The 21,001-nt window shown below is 39.0% G+C and overlaps 1 protein-coding gene across 2 annotated transcripts in view; it reads left to right on the top strand.

Moving 5' to 3' along the window:
* Positions 1-21,001, top strand: part of NLN (neurolysin) — a 107,765-nt gene that overhangs the window by 59,677 nt on the left and 27,087 nt on the right. For both annotated transcript variants that reach the window (XM_007457100.1, XM_007457101.1), the window contains 2 exons: positions 11,290-11,425; positions 13,459-13,825. In XM_007457100.1, coding sequence (XP_007457162.1) covers positions 11,290-11,425; positions 13,459-13,825 — 503 coding nt within the window. The remainder of the gene's footprint in view (positions 1-11,289; positions 11,426-13,458; positions 13,826-21,001) is intronic.

Here is a 21,001-nt window from a genome sequence, read left to right as displayed (position 1 = left end):
CCTGCTGATGCCAGTTCTGAAGCCTGAGGGTTGCTTTTGTAGGCCAGGTTTAATGATATGTTTGGTAATAAAATTCCCTCAGAAACTTAATCGCTTTCTTATCTGTTTGCTTCCAATCAGATTCATGTTAAAATAACAACACCCAAATACCGCTTTTCGTCATAGTCCTCAAATCCACCATATCTTTCCTTATATACGGGCTCCTGTATGGTGTCCATTCTGCTGTTCTTCAGTTTAATGGGGTCTGCTTCAGGGCCCCCTGCAACAGTCGGCTTGAGGAAGAAGGCAGCACCCTCCCACTAATCTTCACAGTTCAGTAACTCTGAGTGGCAGTCTTTTCTCCTGGTCTCTGGGGAACAGAGCAATTACCTTTTCCAGTCACCTGAAGCCCCACGTCAGGGGCCACAGGCAGAAGCTCTCTTAGCAGAACTCTTTTCCCTCCATCTTTGCAAACTGACCAGTCCTCACTTGAGCTGTCTCTCATGTAATCTTTCCAAAAGCAACGAATACCAACAGACAGACACCAACATTATTAGTTTTCCCAAACAATTACCCTAGAGCTAAGTCTCAGTAGGTGACTGGCCTGCCTTCCAAGTTATGGCGAGCAACAGTTTTAACAAATGTTATCCATGATATCATGAGGATTACCAGCTTCCTGCTTGACAGCATCTGTGTCCTCAACTTCCATTCCTGTACATTTTTCATTTTGGTTATAGCAGCACCCTATTCCTACTATTAGTCTCTGTGGGTATTAGGCTTCAGGTTAAATAAAATGTGCAAAGTCAACCAAAAGCACAGTGACTCAAATAAGCTAAAAGTTATCTTTCTTCAGAAAGGATTAGTGGATACCAGGGGCTGGGAGACTGGGGAATTATTGCTTAATGGTTACCAAGTTTCTGTTTAGGATGTTAGAAAAGTCTTGGAAACAGTGGTAATGGTTGCACAACAGTGTAAATTATAATTGGTGCCATTGAATTGTACACTTAAAAATGGGCTAAAATGGTATATTTTGTGTTAGGTATGTTTTATTACACTTTTTTTTTAAGGTTTATTTCTCTTGCAACTAACAGTACAGAGGTGAGGGGTCCAGAGCTGGAAGACAGCTCTGCTGTCCTTAGTATGTGGCTTCCAAGGTCATTGTTCTCATCTTCAGTTCACAGCTAGCAAGACAAGCATCTATAAAGAGATGACCCAGAAATTTCACTTATCACCTCATTCGTATTCCATTGTCCCATTGTGGCCACAGCTAGCTTTAAGAAAGGCTGGGAAGACTGAGTGTCCAGCAAAAACTCGGAGAATTCTGTTACTGAAAGGAAGAATGGGGGAATTGATATTAGGAAAAAATTGGCAGTCTAGACAGAAGGTCTAGGGAAACTGAGGAAGGGGGCCAAGACTAGTTTGAAAGACTCAAACTAGTTAACTTTAGAACTTGGAGAATTGTATTATGTTTCCATTAAAGTAATAATAAAATAAATAATAGTATTTAAAATAATATATTTAAATATATAATATATTTAAATAAATAATATATTTAAATATATTAAATGATATATTTAAACATATTATTTTAAATAATATATTTAAAATAATATTTAAAATAATGATAAAATAATATATTTAAATATATAATATATTTAAATAAAATAATATATTTAAATATATTAAATAATATATTTAAATATATTATTTTAAATAATATGTTTAAAATAATATATTTTAAAATATTTAAAATAATATTTAAAATAATAATAAAATAATTATATGGTGTTTGCTCTTGTGCCAGGCGTTTTTCTATGCATTTTACTTATATTCTCACTTAATCTGCATGATCACCCTATGATGTAGCTACTTTTATTATCTACATCTTGCAGATGAGAAAACTGAGGCTTAGGAATATTAAGGGACTTGCCAATAATTAGACAACTAGTCAATGGTGGAGCCAAATTTTGAACCCTGGTAGTCTGACCTCAGAGTGTGATCCTCCTTAGAAGCATGTCTATAAATAATTGGATGATTTAATAGTAGTTTTTCTTGGACCTCAACGTTTATTTACTTTCTCTAGGAGATTATTTTTTCCTTTATTGTTAAGAAAACAATAAAGCAATATCATTATTTGCATTTTAATACAAAAAATATATATGAAATGTTTGTAATAATTTGAGCAAAATCCCTAAAACATTTTTAAGCATAGAGTTCTGTGGCGTTAAGTGTATTCACATTGTTGTGCAGCCATCGCCACCATACATCTCCAGAGCTTTTTCATCTTTCCCAACTGAAACTCTGTACCCATTAAACACTAACTCCCCATCCCCCCAGCCCCAGCCCGTGGCAAAAATCATTCTATTCTCTGTCTCTGTAAATTTTACTAATCTAAGAACCTCATGTAAGTAGAATCCATATAGCAGTTGTCCTTTTGTGACTGACTTATTTCACGTAGCATAATGTGTTCTAGGTTTATCCATAATTTCACGTGTCAAAATTTCTTTCCCTTTTAAGGCTGAATAATATTCCATTGTATGTATATATCACAGCTTCTTTATCCATTCATCCATTGATGGACATTTAGGTTGCTTCTACCGTTTGGCTATTATGAATAATGCTGCAGTGAACATGGGTATACAAATACCTGTTTGAGTCTCTGTTTCCATTTCTTTGGGATGTATACCCAGAAGTGGAATTTCTGGATGATATGGTAATTCTATGTTTAATTTTTTGAGAAATCATAATACTGTTTTCTACAGCAGCTGTACCATTTTACACTCTCATCAGATATAAAGGTTCCAAATTTTCGACATCCTCACCAACGTTTATTATTTCCCTTTTTTCTATTCTTTAAAATTTTTATTTATTTATTTATTTTTGGCTACATTGGGTCTTCATTGCTGCACGCAGGCTTTTCTCTACTTGTGGTGCGCGGGGGCTACTCTTTGTTGCGGTGCGCTGGCTTCTCTTGTTGTGGAGCACAGGCTCTAAGCGTGCAGGCTTCAGTAGTTGTGGCACGCTGGCTCAGTAGTTGTGCCTCGCGGGCTCTAGAGCACAGGCTCAGTAGTTGTGGCACACAGGCTTAGTTGCTCTGCGGCACGTGGGATCTTCCCAGACTACGGCTCGAACCCGTGTCCCCTGCATTGGCAGGCAGATTCTTATCCACTGTGCCACCAGGGAAGTCCTTCCTTTTTTTTTTTAAATAGCCATACTTATGGGTGCAAAGTTAAAGTGGTAAATTTTGTATTATGTATATTTTACCACAATAAAAGAAAAATTTTAAGTACCAATATTTGGTGCAGTATTGACGAGACTAAATGTGGAATCAGTATAGTCCTTAAGAATATGTTTTTAGGGGCAGGACGAGAATAAAGACGCAGACCTACTAGAGAACGGACTTGAGGACACGGGGAGGGGGAAGGGTAAGCTGGGACAAAGAGAGTGGCATGGACGTATATACACTACCAAATGCAATACTGATAGCTAGCAGCCGCATAGCACAGGGAGATCAGCTCAGTATTTTGTGACCACCTAGAGGGGTGGGATAGTGAGGGTGGGAGGGAGGGAGATGCAAGAGGGAAGAGATATGGGGATATATGTATATGTATAGCTGATTCACTTTGTTGTAAAGCAGAAACTGACATACCATTGTAAACGAATTATACTCCAATAAAGATGTTAAAAAAAAAAAAAGAATATGCTTTTACTCAAATTAAACAGTACCTAAAATTTTGTTAAGACCATCATAGCTATCTCCTGAGACTTAAAAAGTCAATAATTTCAAATTAAAATTGGATCATGAATCCAGAAAAAAAGTCTGCAACACTGAAATGGAATAACGTACTAGAAGTTGAGATGGTCTAAAAACATTTGACAGTTTTACCAACCTGAAAGTAATGTAGAAACTCTTCTTTTTAGTGCTTTGGATCCAGTTAATTATTAACCTTTATTTTTGTTTTTGTTTTTTTTTTTACATCTTTATTGGAGTATAATTGCTTTACAATGGTGTGTTAGTTTCTGCTTTATAACAAAGTGAATCAGTTATACATATACATATGTTCCCATATCTCTTCCTTCTTGCGTCTCCCTCCCTCCTTCCCGCCCTCCATAACCCACCACTCTAGGTGCTCAAAAAGCACCGAGCTGATCTCCCTGTGCTATGCGGCTGCTTCCCACTAGCTATCTATTTTACGTTTGGTAGTGTATATATGTCCATGCCACTCTCTCACTTTGTCACAGCTTACCCTTCCCCCTCCCCATATCATCAAGTCCATTCTCTAGTAGGTCTGTGTCTTTATTCCTGTCTTACCCCTAGGTTCTTCATGACATTTTTTTTTCTTAAATTCCATATATATGTGTTAGCATACGGTATTTGTCCTTCTCTTTCTGACTTACTTCACTCTGTATGACAGACTCTAGATCTATCCACCTCATTACAAATAGCTCAATTTCGTTTCTTTTTATGGCTGAGTAATATTCCATTGTATATATGTGCCACATCTTCTTTATCCATTCATCCGACGACGGGCACTTAGGTTGTTTCCATCTCCGGGCTATTGTAAATAGAGCTGCAATGAACATTTTGGTACATGACTCTTTCTGAATTCTGGTTTCCTCAGGGTATATACCTAGTAGTGGGATTGCTGGGTCATATGGTAGTTCTATTTGTAGTTTTTTAAGGAACCTCCATACTGTTCTCCATAGTGGCTGAACCAATTCACATTCCCACCAGCAGTGCAAGAGTGTTCCCTTTTCTCCACACCCTCTCCAGCATTTACTGTTTCTAGATTTTTTGATGATGGCCATTCTGACCGATGTGAGATGATATCTCATTGCAGTTTTGATTTGCATTTCTCTAATGATTAATGATGTTGATCATTCTTTCATGTGTTTGTTGGCAGTCTGTATATCTTCTTTGGAGAAATGTCTATTTAGGTCTTCTGCCCATTTTTGGATTGGGTTGTTTGTTTTTTTGGTATTGAGCTGCTTGTAAATTTTGGAGATTAATCCTTTGTCAGTTGTTTCATTTGCAAATATTTTCTCCCATTCTGAGGGTTGTCTTTTGGTCTTGTTTATGGTTTCCTTTGCTGTGCAAAAGCTTTGAAGTTTCATTAGGTCCCATTTGTTTATTTTTGTTTTTACTTCCATTTCTCTAGGAGGTGGGTCAAAAAGGATCTTGCTGTGATTTATGTCATAGAGTGGTCTGCCGATGTTGTCCTCTAAGAGTTTGATAGTTTCTGGCCTTACATTTAGGTCTTTAATCCATTTTGAGCTTATTTTTGTGTATGGTGTTAGGGAGTGATCTAATCTCATACTCTTACAGGTGCCTGTCCAGTTTTCCCAGCACCACTTATTGAAGAGGCTATCCTTTCTCCACTGTATATTCCTGCCTCCTTTATCAAAGATAAGTTGACCATATGTGCGTGGGTTTATCTCTGGGCTTTCTATCCTGTTCCATTGATCAATCTTTCTGTTTTTGTGCCAGTACCATACTGTCTTGATTACTGTAGCTTTGTAGTATAGTCTGCAATCATGGAGCCTGATTCCTCCAGCTCTGTTTTTTGTTCACAAGATTGCTTTGGCTATTCACGGTCTTCTGTGTTTCCATACAAATTGTGAAATTTTTTGTTCTAGTTCTGTGAAAAATGCCAGTGGTAGTTTAATAGGGATTGCATTGAATCTGTAGATTGCTTTGGGTAGTAGGGTCATTTTCACAATGTTGATTCTTCCAATCCAAGAACATGGTATATCTCTCCATGTATTTGTATCATCCTTAATTTCTTTCATCAGTGTCTTATAATTTTCTGCATACAGGTCTTTTGTCTCCTTAGGTAGGTTTATTCCTAGATATTTTATTCTTTTTGTTGCAGTGGTAAATGGGAGTGTTTTCTTGATTTCACTTTCAGATTTTTCATCATTAGTGTATAGGAATGCCAGAGATTTCTGTGCATTAGTTTTGTATCCTGCTACTTTACCAAATTCATTGATTAGCTCTAGTAGTTTTCTGGTAGCATCTTTAGGATTCTCTATGTATAGTATCATGTCATCTGCAAACAGTGACAGCTTTACTTCTTCTTTTCCGATTTGGATTCCTTTTATTTCCTTTTCTTCTCTGATTGCTGTGGCTAAAACTTCCAGAACTATGTTGAATAAGACTGGTGAGAGTGGGCAACTTTGTCTTGTTCCTGATCTTAGTGGAAATGCTTTCAGTTTTTCACCATTGAAGACAATGTTGGCTGTGGGTTTGGCATATATGGCCATTATTATGTTGAGGAAAGTTCCCTCTATGCCTACTTTCTGCAGGGTTTTTATCATAAATGGGTGTTGAATTTTGTCAAAAGCTTTCTCTGCATCTATTGAGATGATCATATGGTTTTTCTCCTTCAATTTGTTAATATGGTTAATCACATTGATAGATTTGCGTATATTGAAGAATCCTTGCATTCCTGGAATAAACCCCACTTGATCATGGTGTATGATCCTTTTAATGTGCTGTTGGATTCTGTTTGCTAGTATTTTGTTGAGGATTTTTGCATCTATGTTCATCAGTGATATTGGCCTGTAGTTTTCTTTCTTTGTGACATCCTTGTCTGGTTTTGGTATCAAGGTGATGGTGGCCTCGTAGAATGAGTTTGGGAGTGTTCCTCCCTCTGCTATATTTTGAAAGAGTTTGAGAAGGATAGGTGTTATCTCTTCTCTAAATGTTTGATAGAATTCGCCTGTGAAACCATCTGGTACTGGGCTTTTGTTTGTTGGAAGATTGTTTTTTGTTTTTTGTTTTTTTTTGCGATGTGTGGGCCTCTCACTGCTGTGGCCTCTCCCGCTGCGGAGCACAGGCTCCGGACGCGCAGGCTCAGCGGCCACGGCTCATGGGACCAGCCGCTCTGCAGCATGTGGTATCGTCCCGGACCGGGGCACGAACCCATGTCCCCTGCATCAGCAGTCAGTTGTTACTTCTCCTTTTTCATTTCTGATTCTATTGATTTGAGTCTTCTCCCTTTTTTTCTTGATGAGTCTGGCTAATGGTTTATCTATTTTGTTTATCTTCTCAAAGAACCAGCTTTTAGTTTTATTGATCTTTGCTATTGTTTCCTTCATTTCTTTTTCATTTATTTCTGATCTGATTTTTATGATTTCTTTCCTTCTGCTAACTCTGGGGTTTTTTTGTTCTTCTTTCTCTAATTGCTTGAGGTGCAAGGTTAGGTTGTTTATTCGAGATGTTTCCTGCTTCTTAAGGTGGGCTTGTATTGCTATAAACTTCCCTCTTAGAACTGCTTTTGCTGCATCCCATAGGTTTTGGGTCGTTGTATCTCCATTGTCATTTGTTTCTAGGTATTTTTTAATTTCCTCTTTGATTTCTTCAGTGATCACTTCGTTATTAAGTAGTGTATTGTTTAGCCTCCATGTGTTTGTATTTTTTACAGATCTTTTCCTGTAATTGATATCTAGTCTCATAGCATTGTGGCTGGAAAAGATACTTGATACAAGTTCAATTTCCTAAAATTTACCAAGGCCTGATTTGTGACCCAAGATATGATCTATCCTGGAGAATGTTCCATGAGCACTTGAGAAAAATGTGTATTCTGCTGTTTTTGGATGGAATGTCCTATAAATATCAATTAAGTCCATCTTGTTTAATGTATCATTTAAAGCTTGTGTTTCCTTATTTATTTTCATTTTGGATGATCTGTCCACTGGTGAAAGTGAGGTGTTAAAGTCCCCTACTATTAATGTGTTACTGTCGATTTCCCCTTTTATGGCTATTAGTATTTGCCTTATGTATTGAGGTGCTCCTATGTTGGGTGCATAAATATTTACAATTGTTATATCTTCTTCTTGGATCAATCCCTTGATCATTATGTAGTGTCCTTCTTTGTCTCTTCTACTAGTCTTTATTTTAAAGTCTATTTTGTCTGGTATGAGAATTGCTACTCCAGCTTTCTTTTGATTTCCGTTTGCATGGAATATCTTTTTCATCCCCTCACTTTCAGTCTTTATGTGTCCCTAGGTCTGAAGTGGGTCTCTTGTAGACAGCATATGTATGGGTCTTGTTTTTGTATCCATTCAGCCAGTCTGTGTCTTTTGGTAGGAGCATTTAATCCATTTACATTTAAGGTAATTATCGATATGTATGTTCCTACTCCCATTTTCTTAATTCTTTTGCATTTGTTATTATAGGTGTTTTCCTTCTCTTACGTTTCTTGCCTAGAAAAGATCCTTTAGCATTTGTTGTAAAGCTGGTTTGGTGGTGCTGAACTCTCTCAGCTTTTGCTTGTCTGTAAAGCTTTTAATTTCTCCATCAAATCTGAATGAGATCCTTGCTGGGTACAGTAATCTTGGTTGTAGGTTTTTCTCCTTCATCACTTTAAATATGTCCTGCCAGTCCCTTCTGGCTTGCAGAGTTTCTGCTGAAAGATTAGCTGTTAACCTTATGGGGGTTCCCTTGAGTGTTATTTGTTGTTTTTCCCTTGCTGCTTTTAATATGTTTTCTTTGTATTTAATTTTTGACAGTTTGATTAATATGTGTCTTGGCGTGTTTCTCCTTGGATTTATCCTGTATGGGACTCTCTGTGCTTCCTGGACTTGATTGACTATTTCCTTTCCCATATTAGGGAAGTTTTCAACTATAATCTCTTCAAATATTTTCTCAGTCCCTTTCTTTGTCTCTTCTTCTTCTGGAACCCCTATAATTCAAATGTTGGTGTGTTTAATGTTGTCCCAGAGGTCTCTGAGACTGTCCTCAGTTCTTTTCATTCTTTTTTCTTTATTCTCCTCTGCAGTAGTTATTTCCACTATTTTATCTTCCAGGTCCCTTATCCGTTCTTCAGCCTCAGTTATTCTGCTATTGATCCCTTCAAGAGTATTTTTAATTTCATTTATTGTGTTGTTCATCGTTGCTTGTTTCATCTTTAGTTCTTCTAGGTCCTTCTTAAATATTTCTTGCATTTTCTCTATTCTATTTCCAAGATTTTGGATCATCTTTACTATCATTATTCTGAATTCTTTTTCAGGTAGACTGCCTATTTCCTTTTCATTTGTTAGGTCTGGTGGGTTTTTATCTTGCTCCTTCATCTGCTGTGTGTTTTTCTGTCTTCTCATTTTGCTTATCTTACTGTGTTTGGGGTCTCCTTTTTGCAGGCTGCAGGTCCGTAGTTCCCAGTTTTTTGTTTTGTTTTGTTTTGTTTTGCGGTACGCGGGCCACTCACTGTTGTGGCCTCTCCCCTTGTGGAGCACAGGCTCGGACGCGCAGGCTCAGTGGCCATGGCTCACGGACCCAGCCGCTCCGCAGCACGTGGGATCTTCCCAGACTGGGGCATGAACCTGTGTCCCCTGCATCGGCAGGCGGACTCTCAACCACTGCACCACCAGGGAAGCCCCCCGTTCTTTTTGGTGTCAGTCCCCGGTGGCTAAAGTTGGTTCCTGGTGGAGGGGACTAGTGCCTGTGTTCTTGTGGATGAGGCTGGATCTTGTCTTTCTGGTGGGCAGGTCCACGTCTGGTGGTGTGTTTTGGGGTGTCTGTGGACTTATTATGATTTTAGGCAGCCTCTCTGCTAATGGGTGGGGTTGTGTTCCTGTCTTGCTAGTTGTTTGGCATAGGGTGTCCAGCACTGTAGCTTGCTAGTCGTTGAGTGAAGCTGGGTGTTGGTGTTGAGATGGAGATCTCTGGGAGATTTTCGCGGTTTGATATTATGTGGAGCTGGGAGGTCTCTTGTGCACCAGTGGCCTGAAGTTGGCTCTCCCACCTCAGAGGCACAGCACTGACTCCTGGCTGCAGCACCAAGAGCCTTTCATCCACACGGCTCAATAAAAGGGAGAAAAAGTAGAAAGAAAGAGGATAAAATGAAATAAAGTAAGGTAAAATAAAATAAAGTTATTAAAATTAAAAAATAATTTTTAAGAAAAAATATTTTTTTAAGTAAAAAAAAAAAACGGACGGATAGAACCCTAGGACAAATGGTGAAAGCAAAGCTGTATAGACAAAATCTCACACAGAAGCATACACATACACACTCACAAAAAGAGGAAAAGGGGAGAAAATAATAAATCTTGATCTCGAAGTCCACCTCCTCATGGGATGATTCGTTGTGTATTCAGGTATTCCACAGATGCAGGGTACATCAAATGGATTGTGGAGCTTTAATCCGCTGCTTCTGAGGCTGCTGGGAGGGATTTCTCTTTCTCTTCTTTGTTCTCACAGCTCCGGGGGCCCAGCTTTGGATTTGGCCCCGCCTCTGCGTGTAGGTCGCCGGAGGGCGTCTGTTCTTCGCTCAGACAGGACGGGGTTAAAGGAGCCGCTGATTCGGGGACTCTGGCTCACTCAGGCCGGGGGGTAGGGAAGGGTACGGATACGGGGCGAGCCTGCGGCTGTAGAGGCTGGTGTGACGTTGCACCAGCCTGAGGCGTGCCGTGTGTTCTCCCTGGGAAGTTGTCCCTGCATCCCGGAACCCTGGCAGTGGCGGGCTGCACAGGTTCCCCAAAAGGGGGTGTGGATAGTAACCTGTGCCCGCACACAGGCTTCTTGGTGGCGGCAGCAGCAGCCTTAGCGTCTCATGCCCGTCTCTGGGGTCCGCGCTGTTAGCTGCGGCTGGCGCCCGTCTCTCGAGCTCCTTTAAGCGGCGCTCTTAATCCCCTCTCCTCGCGCACACCGGGAAACAACGAGGGAAGAAAAAGTCTCTTGCCTCTTTGGCAAGTCCAGACTTTCCCGGACTCCCTCCCGGCTAGCCGTGGCGCACTAACCCGCTGCAGGCTGTGTTCACACCGCCAACCCCAGTCCTCTCCCTTCGCTCCGACCAAAGCCCGAGCCTCAGCTCGCAGCCCCGCCCGCCCCGGCGGGTGAGCAGACGAGCCTCTCGGGCTGGTGAGTGGCGGTCGGCACCGATCCTCTGTGCGGGAATCTCCCCGCTTTGCCCTCCGCGCCCCTGTGGCTGCGCTGTCCTCCGCGGCCCCGAAGCTTCCCCCCGCCTCCCGCAATCTCCGCCCGCGAAGGGGCTCCTAGTGTGTGGAAATCTTTCATCCTTCACAGCTCCCTCCCGCTTGTGCGGGTCCCGTCCCTATCCTTTTGTCTCTGTTTATTCTTTTTTCTTTTGCCCTACCCTGGTACATGGGGAGTTTCTTGCCTTTTGGGAGGTCTGAGGTCTTCTGCCAGCGTTCAGTAGGTGTTCTGTAGGAGTTGTTCCACGTGTAGATGTATTTCTGATGTATCTGTGGGGAGGAAGGTGGTCTCCGCATCTTACCCTTCCACCATCTTCCCCCTTTCTCCTCTGATTACTGTGTATTTTGGTTTTTATTATTGTTGTCTATTACCAGGAGAACAACATAATCCTGAATCAGCTACTCCCACTGCGGGCCAAAGTAGCCAAACTGCTCGGCTATAGCACACATGCTGACTTTGTCCTTGAAATGAATACTGCGAAGAGTACAGGCCACGTAACAGCCTTTCTAGGTTAGTCTTCTTTTCTTAATCCCTTGCATATTGCTATTTCTCTTTTTCTGTGACTGTTTTGCTGCATAGTACCAAGTTGACAGAGAGCCTCAGAACTTAATATGCCCTTGAGAACATTCTGCTTTTCATTCATGCAAGAGAAATGTATTCGTCACCTACTATATGTTAGGTACTGTGCTTGGCCCTAAGAGTTGCTCATTGTTTATATTACTATTATGGTCCTTGCTTCATTCTATTTGTATCTTGATGAGGATTTTTATATTAATTTCTAAGAAGATGTCTAGGGACCTACAGAGAGAGGATTAGCCTGTTGTATGAAATAAGCTGACAAATAGGACATAAATGAAAATAGAGCATGTAGAAACAAAAAAATATTTTATATTCCAGAAGCCACTTGTTAATACATGAAAGAATATAAAATAATAAGCATCAAAATTGTTATCTAATAACTATCTTCACATTCATTTAAAATCACTTTTTCATTAATCTTTTTAAAACCATAGAGCTTATGTCCATGACATTTAGTCAGTGGTACTCTATCACCCTTACCCCTCTCAATCTCAGTGTCACTATTCCAACAGTCACTCTGGTTTTCTCTTTCATTTTAGTGAAAATGGTTGAATAACATAACCATTGCAAAAATACTAATTTTTGTTTTAATCTTCTCTAATCAGAATTTACCAGAGTCTGATTTATTTTTTAACTTTCTCATTGACCCCTTTCAGTGTTTATTCACCTTTAGCAACTAGTGTATAATTTTATTAGCTTAAAGTTGGAGATGATTAATAATGTGTCAAAATCAGCATGCAGCCTGCAGCTTAGTCCTCTGTGTTCTCAATGGCCATACCTTGAATTATTAATGTATATGCTGACACCGTATATGACATGTAGCAGGTGTTGCACAAATAGTAGCTATTCATTATTATATAATTCATTTATTCATTCATGAGACATTTATGAAATAACTGCCCTGTATTAGTGTGCGTGCTACACGGTTGGACTATAGAAAAGGCTAAGACAAGGTTCCTTCCTCAATGAACTTTCCGCTGAGCGGAAACAACAGAGATGTGAACCAGTAATTGCCATCTGTTCTGATGTATTGTATACGATAGATTGGCTTGGGGAGTTAATAGGTTTGGTGAGAATGTTTCCTTTAGTGGTGACTGTGTATACTGAAAATTTTCCTTAATAATACCTCATTAACTTAATTTTTTAAAAACAGTTTTCTCTCTAATCAGAATTACATCTCTCTATATCTTCCATGATTTTCCTCTTTTTGTTTCACAGCACTCCTCAAGCTGCTGCCTTCACCTCATACTATGGGGATGCCCCTTACAGAGGCAATGCTTTTTATCTTACATATGTAGCAAATTGTGGAAAATAAATACATAATAAAAGCATACTCCTTTAGCCAAATACAGTGCAATAGTCAAAAACTGACCACAGTGTTAAATTGCAGTATCCATCTAAAAAGTAGAATTGCCATGTCCAAACATACCTTCTTCATAGGAATGGGATAGTGATTAACTAAACCCATGGCTCTCAAAGGCGATGAACAGTTTTCAGTAATTCTGACCACAGGTCACACCTGATTTGTTTTCCCTAGGTCTCTGAGGAGCCTAACCTCATTGAAGAATAATCACATACATGAGTTTAGTTTCACTATCGCTTCATTCCCTGAATTATAATATTCTTAAGGCAGAGTTCTCTGAGATAAACTTCAGCTTTGTTGATGCTGTAAGGATGTTGTGGCCTGATTTGGGTGGTGCAAAAAAAAAAAAAAAAAAAAGGTGAGGAGCCCTAAAATAAATTACCCCGAAGAGAACAGCAGTGCTGTCATAATAAAGCCTGCTTTCCTCTCTCCCTCCCTTCCTTCCTCTCCCCTTCCTTCCACCCTTCCTTCCTTCTTTTCTCCTGATGTATCTGTATTGAGTGTGACAAAGGAGGAAGCACAATGCTAAAATACTGGTGGTATGTATGAATATGCTTGCTTCCAAGAGCAATGGATTGCCAACTTTTCCCTCTCCTCACAGATGATTTAAGCCAGAAATTAAAACCCTTGGGTGAAGCAGAACGAGAGTTTATTTTGAATTTGAAGAAAAAGGAATGTGAAGAGAGAGGTCTTGAATACGACGGGAAGATAAATGCCTGGGATCTATATTACTACATGACTCAGACAGAAGAACTCAAGTACTCTGTAGACCAAGAGATCCTCAAGGAATACTTCCCAATTGAAGTGGTCACTGAAGGCTTACTGAACATCTACCAGGAGCTGTTGGGACTTTCATTTGAGCAAGTGACAGATGCTCATGTTTGGCATAAGAGTGTTACACTTTACACTGTGAAAGATAAAGCTACAGGAGAAGTATTAGGACAGTTCTACTTGGACCTCTATCCAAGGTACTGAGGATCACCATGTTGGAAGGGACCTTAGGGATTCAACTCCTACGCAGATTAATATTCTTGTCTTTCGTAATTCTCATATGTGATTCCTAGTAAAGGAATTAAAAATGTGGGACCGGAAGCCAGAATGTCTGGCTCCATCACTTACTAGGCAGGTTACTTAATTTTTCTCTGCCTCAGTTTCCTTACCTATATTACAGTCCTATGAAATGGGAATACCAATCATACCTGCTTTGTAAGGTCGTTGTAAGGACTAAAATGGTTAATTACATGCAAAGCTTTTAGAAGACTACCCAGCACACAGCAAGTGCTTAATAAATGTGAGCTGCTATTATCATCACTATTATTATTATCATCATCATCATCTAGGATCAAACCTAGGCCCACGGCAGTGGAAGCACACAGTGCAGACCACTGGACTGCCAGGGAATTCCCTGCATTTCTTAATTTAAAATTGACCTCAGAATGTTCATTATTCAGGTGATCTGTCTGCCAGTACTCTTAAATCTATGTCCACTCCCTTCAGTCTAGCTGAAAGGCAGCACAGTATAAAGGAATAGCAAAATCTTGGCGGTCAGTCAAACTTGAGTTGGAATGCTTGAGTGACATAACCTTTATGAGTCTCTATATCCACTTCTATTATATGGGAATGATGTTTGCTTTACAGGTTTGTTTTGTGCATTAGACTATATATGCTAATCACCCAGCCTGGGCATTCAATCAGTAGTAAGAATTTAAAATATTATTATTATTGTCTCTGTAGCATGTAGTAACTATGTACTCCACAGTGTTTCATCAGACATGAAAGGATTTGGATTACTTTCTCTGTAGGCTGCTTTCTAAAACAAAGCCAGCTTGTTGCAATTTTACTAACTAGGCCAGAGTAAATTACATCAATAACATCTCTCTAGATCGGCAGCACATGCAAGTTCTTAACCTACTGATTTTGCATGACTTCAGGAAGGAGGCTGGTTAACTATTGTCAACCAGACAGGAGGCAGAGTTGTCTGATCCCACTGCTTTATGGACTTACTTTCACTTCTGATATGATCTAAAAATAAACCCATGTCAAATTGGATAAGTCTATTTTTAATTGAAGAGTGTCAGGATACAGTTTTGGGCCAAGAATTGTTTCAGGGGAACTCCTTCAGCATTGGAGCCTCCTATAACTGTCCCCGGATTCTCCTTCCATGGCCAAAGATAGCAAGTCTAGCTACCCCATCCTGCTATTTCTTTGCCCAGATATAACTGGTGTCTTTTGTTCTCAGAGATCTGGCCATTGCTACCAGCACTCAGGTATGGGGACCAGAGAGTGATGTTTTGTGAGGGTAGTGACCTAGTTAATATTCACTTTCTGTCACCTGAAGTGCTTGCTTCTTGTTTTCTTTGTCTACTTGACTCAAAAAAAGGACATTTGTAGTAGGTTAGGAAAGACCAGTTTCTTCTTTTTTTAACTCATGTATCAATTTTTATTCATCAAACACTGAGATTGTCAAACAACAGGAAAAAAAAACCTCTAATGGTTCCAACATAATAAGATTGCCAGGTAAGGGCATCTTTTTAAATCACCATCATTTTGGGCTTCCCTGATGGCACAGTGGTTGAGAGTCTGCCTGCCCATGCAGGGGACACGGGTTCGTGCCCCGGTCCGGGAAGATCCCACATGCCGCAGAGCGGCTGGGCCCGTGAGCCATGGCCGCTGAGCCTGTGCGTCCGGAGCCTGTGCTCCGCAACGGGAGAGGCCACAACAGTGAGAGGCCTGCGTACCGCAAAAAAAAAAAAAAAATCACCATCATTTTATAAACACAACGTAAAAAAGACATACTCTCAGAGTAAGGAAACCTTTGATATTAAATAAATCAAGTTTTTTTAAAAAAAGAGATAAAAACCCCTCAATGGCACTGATTTTTAAATTGGTCGCAAGTCCTTATGGTGTTTCTTAATGGACCAAGATGTATAAAATATAACAGGATAAACACCTTGCAGATTAGTTTGTTTTCCCCGGTGAAATAATATTTATAGATCTGTTTACTTGTTTAAACAATTCAGTCTAACTACATGAAATCATTCCAGAAACACTGATGGGCCCATTGAACATCCAGAGGCTGGACCGGCTGAAAATGTTATCAGATTCAGTGCACGGTTTCTGGTGTACATGTCCATGGGTTCTCTTCCCTTCTCTCCCCTCCTCTGTCTGCCTTCCCTTCCCACGTCCTTGCTCACTCGTAGCTCAGCCCGACACAGTTCTTTTCTGTTGTTGTTGTTGTTGCTTATTTATTTTTACTTATTTATTTTAAACAGACTTTATCTTTTAGAGCAGTTTTAGATTCACAGCAAAACTGACCCTAAAGTAAAGAGATTTCCCGTATATCCCCTGCCCCACACGTGCACAGTTTCCCCCATTATCAACGTCCCCCACCAGAGTGGTACATTTGTTATAACCTACTTTGACACATCATTGTCACCCAAATTATATTCGGGTTCACTGTTGATGTTATACTTTCTTGGGATTTGAAAAAACATATATAATGTGTATCTACCATTATAGTATCATACAGAGTAGTTTCACTGCCCTAAAAATCCCCTGTGCTCAGCCTCTTCATCCCTTCCGCCACCACCCCAGCCCCTGGCAACTACTGATCTTTTTACTTTCTCCATAGTTTTGCCTTTTCTGAAATGTCATACAGATGGAATTATACAGTATGTATCCTTCTCAGATTGGCTTCTTTCATTTAGCATTATGCATTTAAAGTTCCTCCATGTCTTTTCATGACTTAATAGCTCATTTCTTTTCTTTTTAGCACTGAATAATATTCCATTGTCTGGATATACCACAGTTTATTTATCCATTCATCTACTAAAGGACATTTTGGTTGCTTCCAAGTTTTGGCAATTATGAATAAAGCTGTTATAAACATGTGCAGGTTTTTGTGTGGACATAAATTTCCAGTCCCTTTGGGTAAATACCGAGGAGTGCAATTGCTAGATTGTATGGTAAGAGTATGTTTAGTTTTGTAAGAAACCACCAAACTGTCTTCCAGAGTGCATGTACCATTTTCGCATTCCCACCAGTGATGAATGAGAGTTTCTATTGTTCCACATCCCTGTCAGCATTTGGTGTTGTCAGTATTCTGGATTTTGGTCACTCTAATAGGTGTGTAGTGTTTTAATTTGCATTTCCCTGATGACATATGATGTGGAACAACTTTTCATATACTTAACTACCATCTCTGTATCTCCTTTGAGGAGGTGTCTGTTAAGGTTTTTGGTATATTTTTTAATCAGATTGTTTTCTTATTGGTGAATTTTAAGAGTTCTTTGTGTATTTTGGATAACAGTCTTCTATCAATGTCTCTTTTGTAAATATTTCCTCAGTCTATGGCTTGTCTTATCAATTTCTTGACAGTGTTTAATGAAATCCAGCTTATTGATTTTTTTTCTTTCATGGATTGTGCCTTCAGTGTTTCATCTAAAAAGTCATTGCCAAACCCAGGGTCATCTAGATTTCCTCCTATGTTATATTCTAGGAATTTTGTAGTTTTGCATTTTGCATTTAGGTCTGTGATCCATTTTTGAGTTATTTCTTGTGAAGGGTGTAAGGTCTGTGTCTCGACTCATTTTTTTGCATGTGGACTTCTAGTTGTTCCAGCATCATTTGTTGAAAAAAGTGTCTGTGCTCCATTGTCTTTATCTGTGCCTTTGCCCTTTTGTCAAAGAGAAGCTGACTATATTTATAGAAGTATATTTTTAATTTCCAAATATTTGGATATTTTCCAGCTAGCCTTCTGTTATTTCTAGTTTGGTTCTGTTATTATTGGAGAATGTACTTTATATCCTTTGAATTCTTTTAAATTGTTTTGATTTACAGTCAACATGTAATTAGTCTTGGTGAATTTTCCATGTGCACTTGAGTATTTGTTTTCTGTTGTTAGGTTGAGGATTCTGTAAATGTCAGTTAGGTGAAGATGACCAATAATGTTGTTCAGGTGTTCTATATCTGAGCTGATATTCTCTCAGCCTGTTCAATTAATTACTGAGAAAGGAATGAAGTCTCTAAGTGATTTGTCTATTTCTTCTTTCAGTTCTATCGGCTTTTGCTTCATGTATTTTTTTTACTTGAAGTATAGTTGATTTACAATGTTGTGTTAATTTCTGCTGTACAGCAAAGTGATTCAGTTATACATATATATACATGATTTTTTTATATTCGTTTCTATTATGATTTGTCACAGGATATTGAATTGTTTAGTATATTTTGAAGCTCTGCTTTTAGTTATATACATATTTAGAATTGTTATATCTACTTAGAGAACTGTCCCCTTTATCGTTATATAATGTTCCTTATTATCTTTAGTAATATTCCTTGTTCTGTTTGTCTGCTATTACTATACCCATTCAGCTTTCATTTGATTAGCATTTGCATAGTGTATCTTTTTCCATCCTTTAACTTTTTACCTTTGCCTTTTTATTTAGAGTGGGTTTCTTATAAACACTGTACTTGGTGCTTGCTTTTTTTATCCACTCTAATAATGTTTTAATTGGCATGCTTAGGAAACTTACATTTAGTATAACCATCTTACTTTTTGTCCCATCTATACTTTCCCCCCTTTTCTGACTTCTTTTGGTTGATAGGTTTTTTTATGATTTTTTTTTGTCTCTACTGTTGGCTTATTATTTACATCTCCTTTTAATATTTTTAAATTAGAAAATTGCCTAAGGGTTTAAAGTATATATCAATATCTTTAATCACAGTCTACCTTCAAGTTATATTATATTTCTTATCATTTGTGCTATCGTTGGCCTACATATTGTTTTCACATATGCTTAACACCCAGTGCATTGTTAGTATTATTGATTAGTCAACCATTATTCACAACAATTCAAAATAGATTGTAATATATCTTCATTTATTATATTTTCAGCAGTAATTGCTTTGTAGTTACAAGTTTAGAGTGGTATCACATCCCTTCTGCCTGAAGAACTTCCTTTAAAATTTCTTGTAGTTCACGTCTGTTGGTAATATATACCAATTTTTTTGAGAAAGTCTTTCCTTTACTTTCTTTTGTGAAATATATTTTTTACTATTTATAGAATTCTGAGTTCACAGGTATTTTCTATCAGTACTTTAAAGATGGCATTCCATTGTCTTCTGGCTTGCATGGTTTCTGACAAGAGATTGGCTGTAATTCTTACTGTGTTCTGTACTGCATTCTTTTCCTCTGACTGGCTTCAAGATTTTGTCTTTGTTCCTCTTTCAGCAGTTCCATACACTTAGGCATATGGGATAATTTTTTCTTTTTTCTTTTTTTGGTTGTTTGCTTTGTATTTGTCTTCCTTGGTGTTCTTTGAACTTGTTGGATCTGTGGTTTAGTGTTGTCAATTTTGGAAAATTCTGAGCTATTCTTTTGGTTTTTGGGGGGTTTTTTTGGCCCACACCATGCAGCTTGCAGGCTTTTAGTTCCCCAACCAGGGATTGAACCCAGGCCCTCGGCAGTGAAAGCACAGAGTCCTAACCACAGGACCACCAGGGAGTTCCCTAATTTTGGAAAATTCTCAGCTATTCTTCAAATATTTCTTCTATCCTGTTCTCTATTCTCCTTCTGAAGTTCCACCTACATATATAATTGATCATTTGATATTGTCCTGCAGCTCTTGAGTCTTTGTTTGTTTTGTTTTGTTTTTTGTTTTTGGCACCCTTTTAAAAATCTTTGTGTTTTAGGGTAATTTCTATTGGCCTATCTTTTGTTTCAGTGATTCTTCCCATGGCTGTGGCAAGTCTATCAATGAGACTATCAAAGGCATTCTTCATCCCCATTACTGTGCTTTTTATTTCTAGCATTTTCATTTTATTCTCATAGTTTCCAGTTCTCTCCCAAAATTATCCATCTGACTGTGCATTTTCCTCCAAAATCTTTAACATATAAGTTATTGTAAATATTCTGTCTGATAGCTCCAACATCTTTGTCATATCTGAGTCTATTTTTCTTGCTCTCTTTGCCTCTTGACATTGTGTCTTTTTTCCTTGTGTCTCCATGTGCCTTGCAATTTTTTTTTAAGTCAGACACTTATATAAGACAGAAAAGACTAAGGTAAATAGTTTTTATACCTGGCAGTGGGCACATACGTACTTTTGCTAGGCCTTTAATGTGAGTCTTTAACTCATTCCATTTAGTAGTTGAGCTGGGTTTGGACCTTGTTATTGCTATGGTTAACCTCAGTGAACCCAAAGCTTCAGATTCCTGTATGTGTTTAGGATGAGAGCTTATTTGCCAGAGTTTTCCTCAGTGTCTGTTCCACTTAGTTTGAGGTTGTTCATTTGTGCTGTGCCTTAGAGCAGGTCTCTTTTCATGCTCTTGTTCCTCTCCCTGCAGTAGACTGCTATTGTTTATTACTGGATGCCTATTAGCCTGGAAAGGGTGGGGGTCTTTTCTGTTCAGTCTTACCCTGGGTCTGAGGAGTAGACCTATATAGTGATACTGCCCCACCCTCAGCTGTAGGTCTGGGCCCAGGATGTTTTCCTGCCCTACCTTCAGGAGTAGAATGTTTTTTTGTGTTACCATCCCCCCAGCGGCAGAGGGTTTTTACTAGTGCTCTTAGGGCAACAGGGTTTGTTGCCTTTCCATGAGAAGTTCAAGGCTCGTGTCCACTAGGAGAGAGGTGAAATGGATCTAGGCAGTGCTCCCTTCCACCAGGCTTGCATCAGCACCGATTCTTTCTCAGAGCTCTCATCCTGCCCCTGTCTTTTTTGTGTGTACACAGTGAGGTCTAAGGAGAAGACCCTGCAAATGGATGCAAAATTTCCCTTATCTAATAACTCCTAGTGGTTCCCTATTTTTGCTGGTTCACCATCAATCTTTATCAATTTGTTAAAATTTTTCTTACTGGTGTCTGCAGTGTCTGCCCCAGGTTAAAAACAAACAAACCAAAATCCAAAAAAGTGCTTGTTTCCTTTCTCTTTCTCCTTGGAGGCACCTGTCTTAGATAGATTGTAGGTTGGTTGCCCTTCAACCTTCACTTTCTGATGGGTTCAAGAAAAGTTGTGATTTGCAAATTGTCCAGCATGTTGTTGTAAGAATAGGAGCAATGCCCTTTTCAGCTTTCTACATCTTAATAGGAAGCAGTAAAAAGACTAGTTTGTTTTTGTTTTTGTTTTACCTGAATAACTTCAGCAGG

The sequence above is a fragment of the Lipotes vexillifer genome, unplaced genomic scaffold (assembly GCF_000442215.2).
Source record: "Lipotes vexillifer unplaced genomic scaffold, Lipotes_vexillifer_v1.1 scaffold241, whole genome shotgun sequence".
Taxonomy (NCBI): domain Eukaryota; kingdom Metazoa; phylum Chordata; class Mammalia; order Artiodactyla; family Lipotidae; genus Lipotes; species Lipotes vexillifer.
This window is presented reverse-complemented; position numbering and strand designations above follow the sequence as displayed.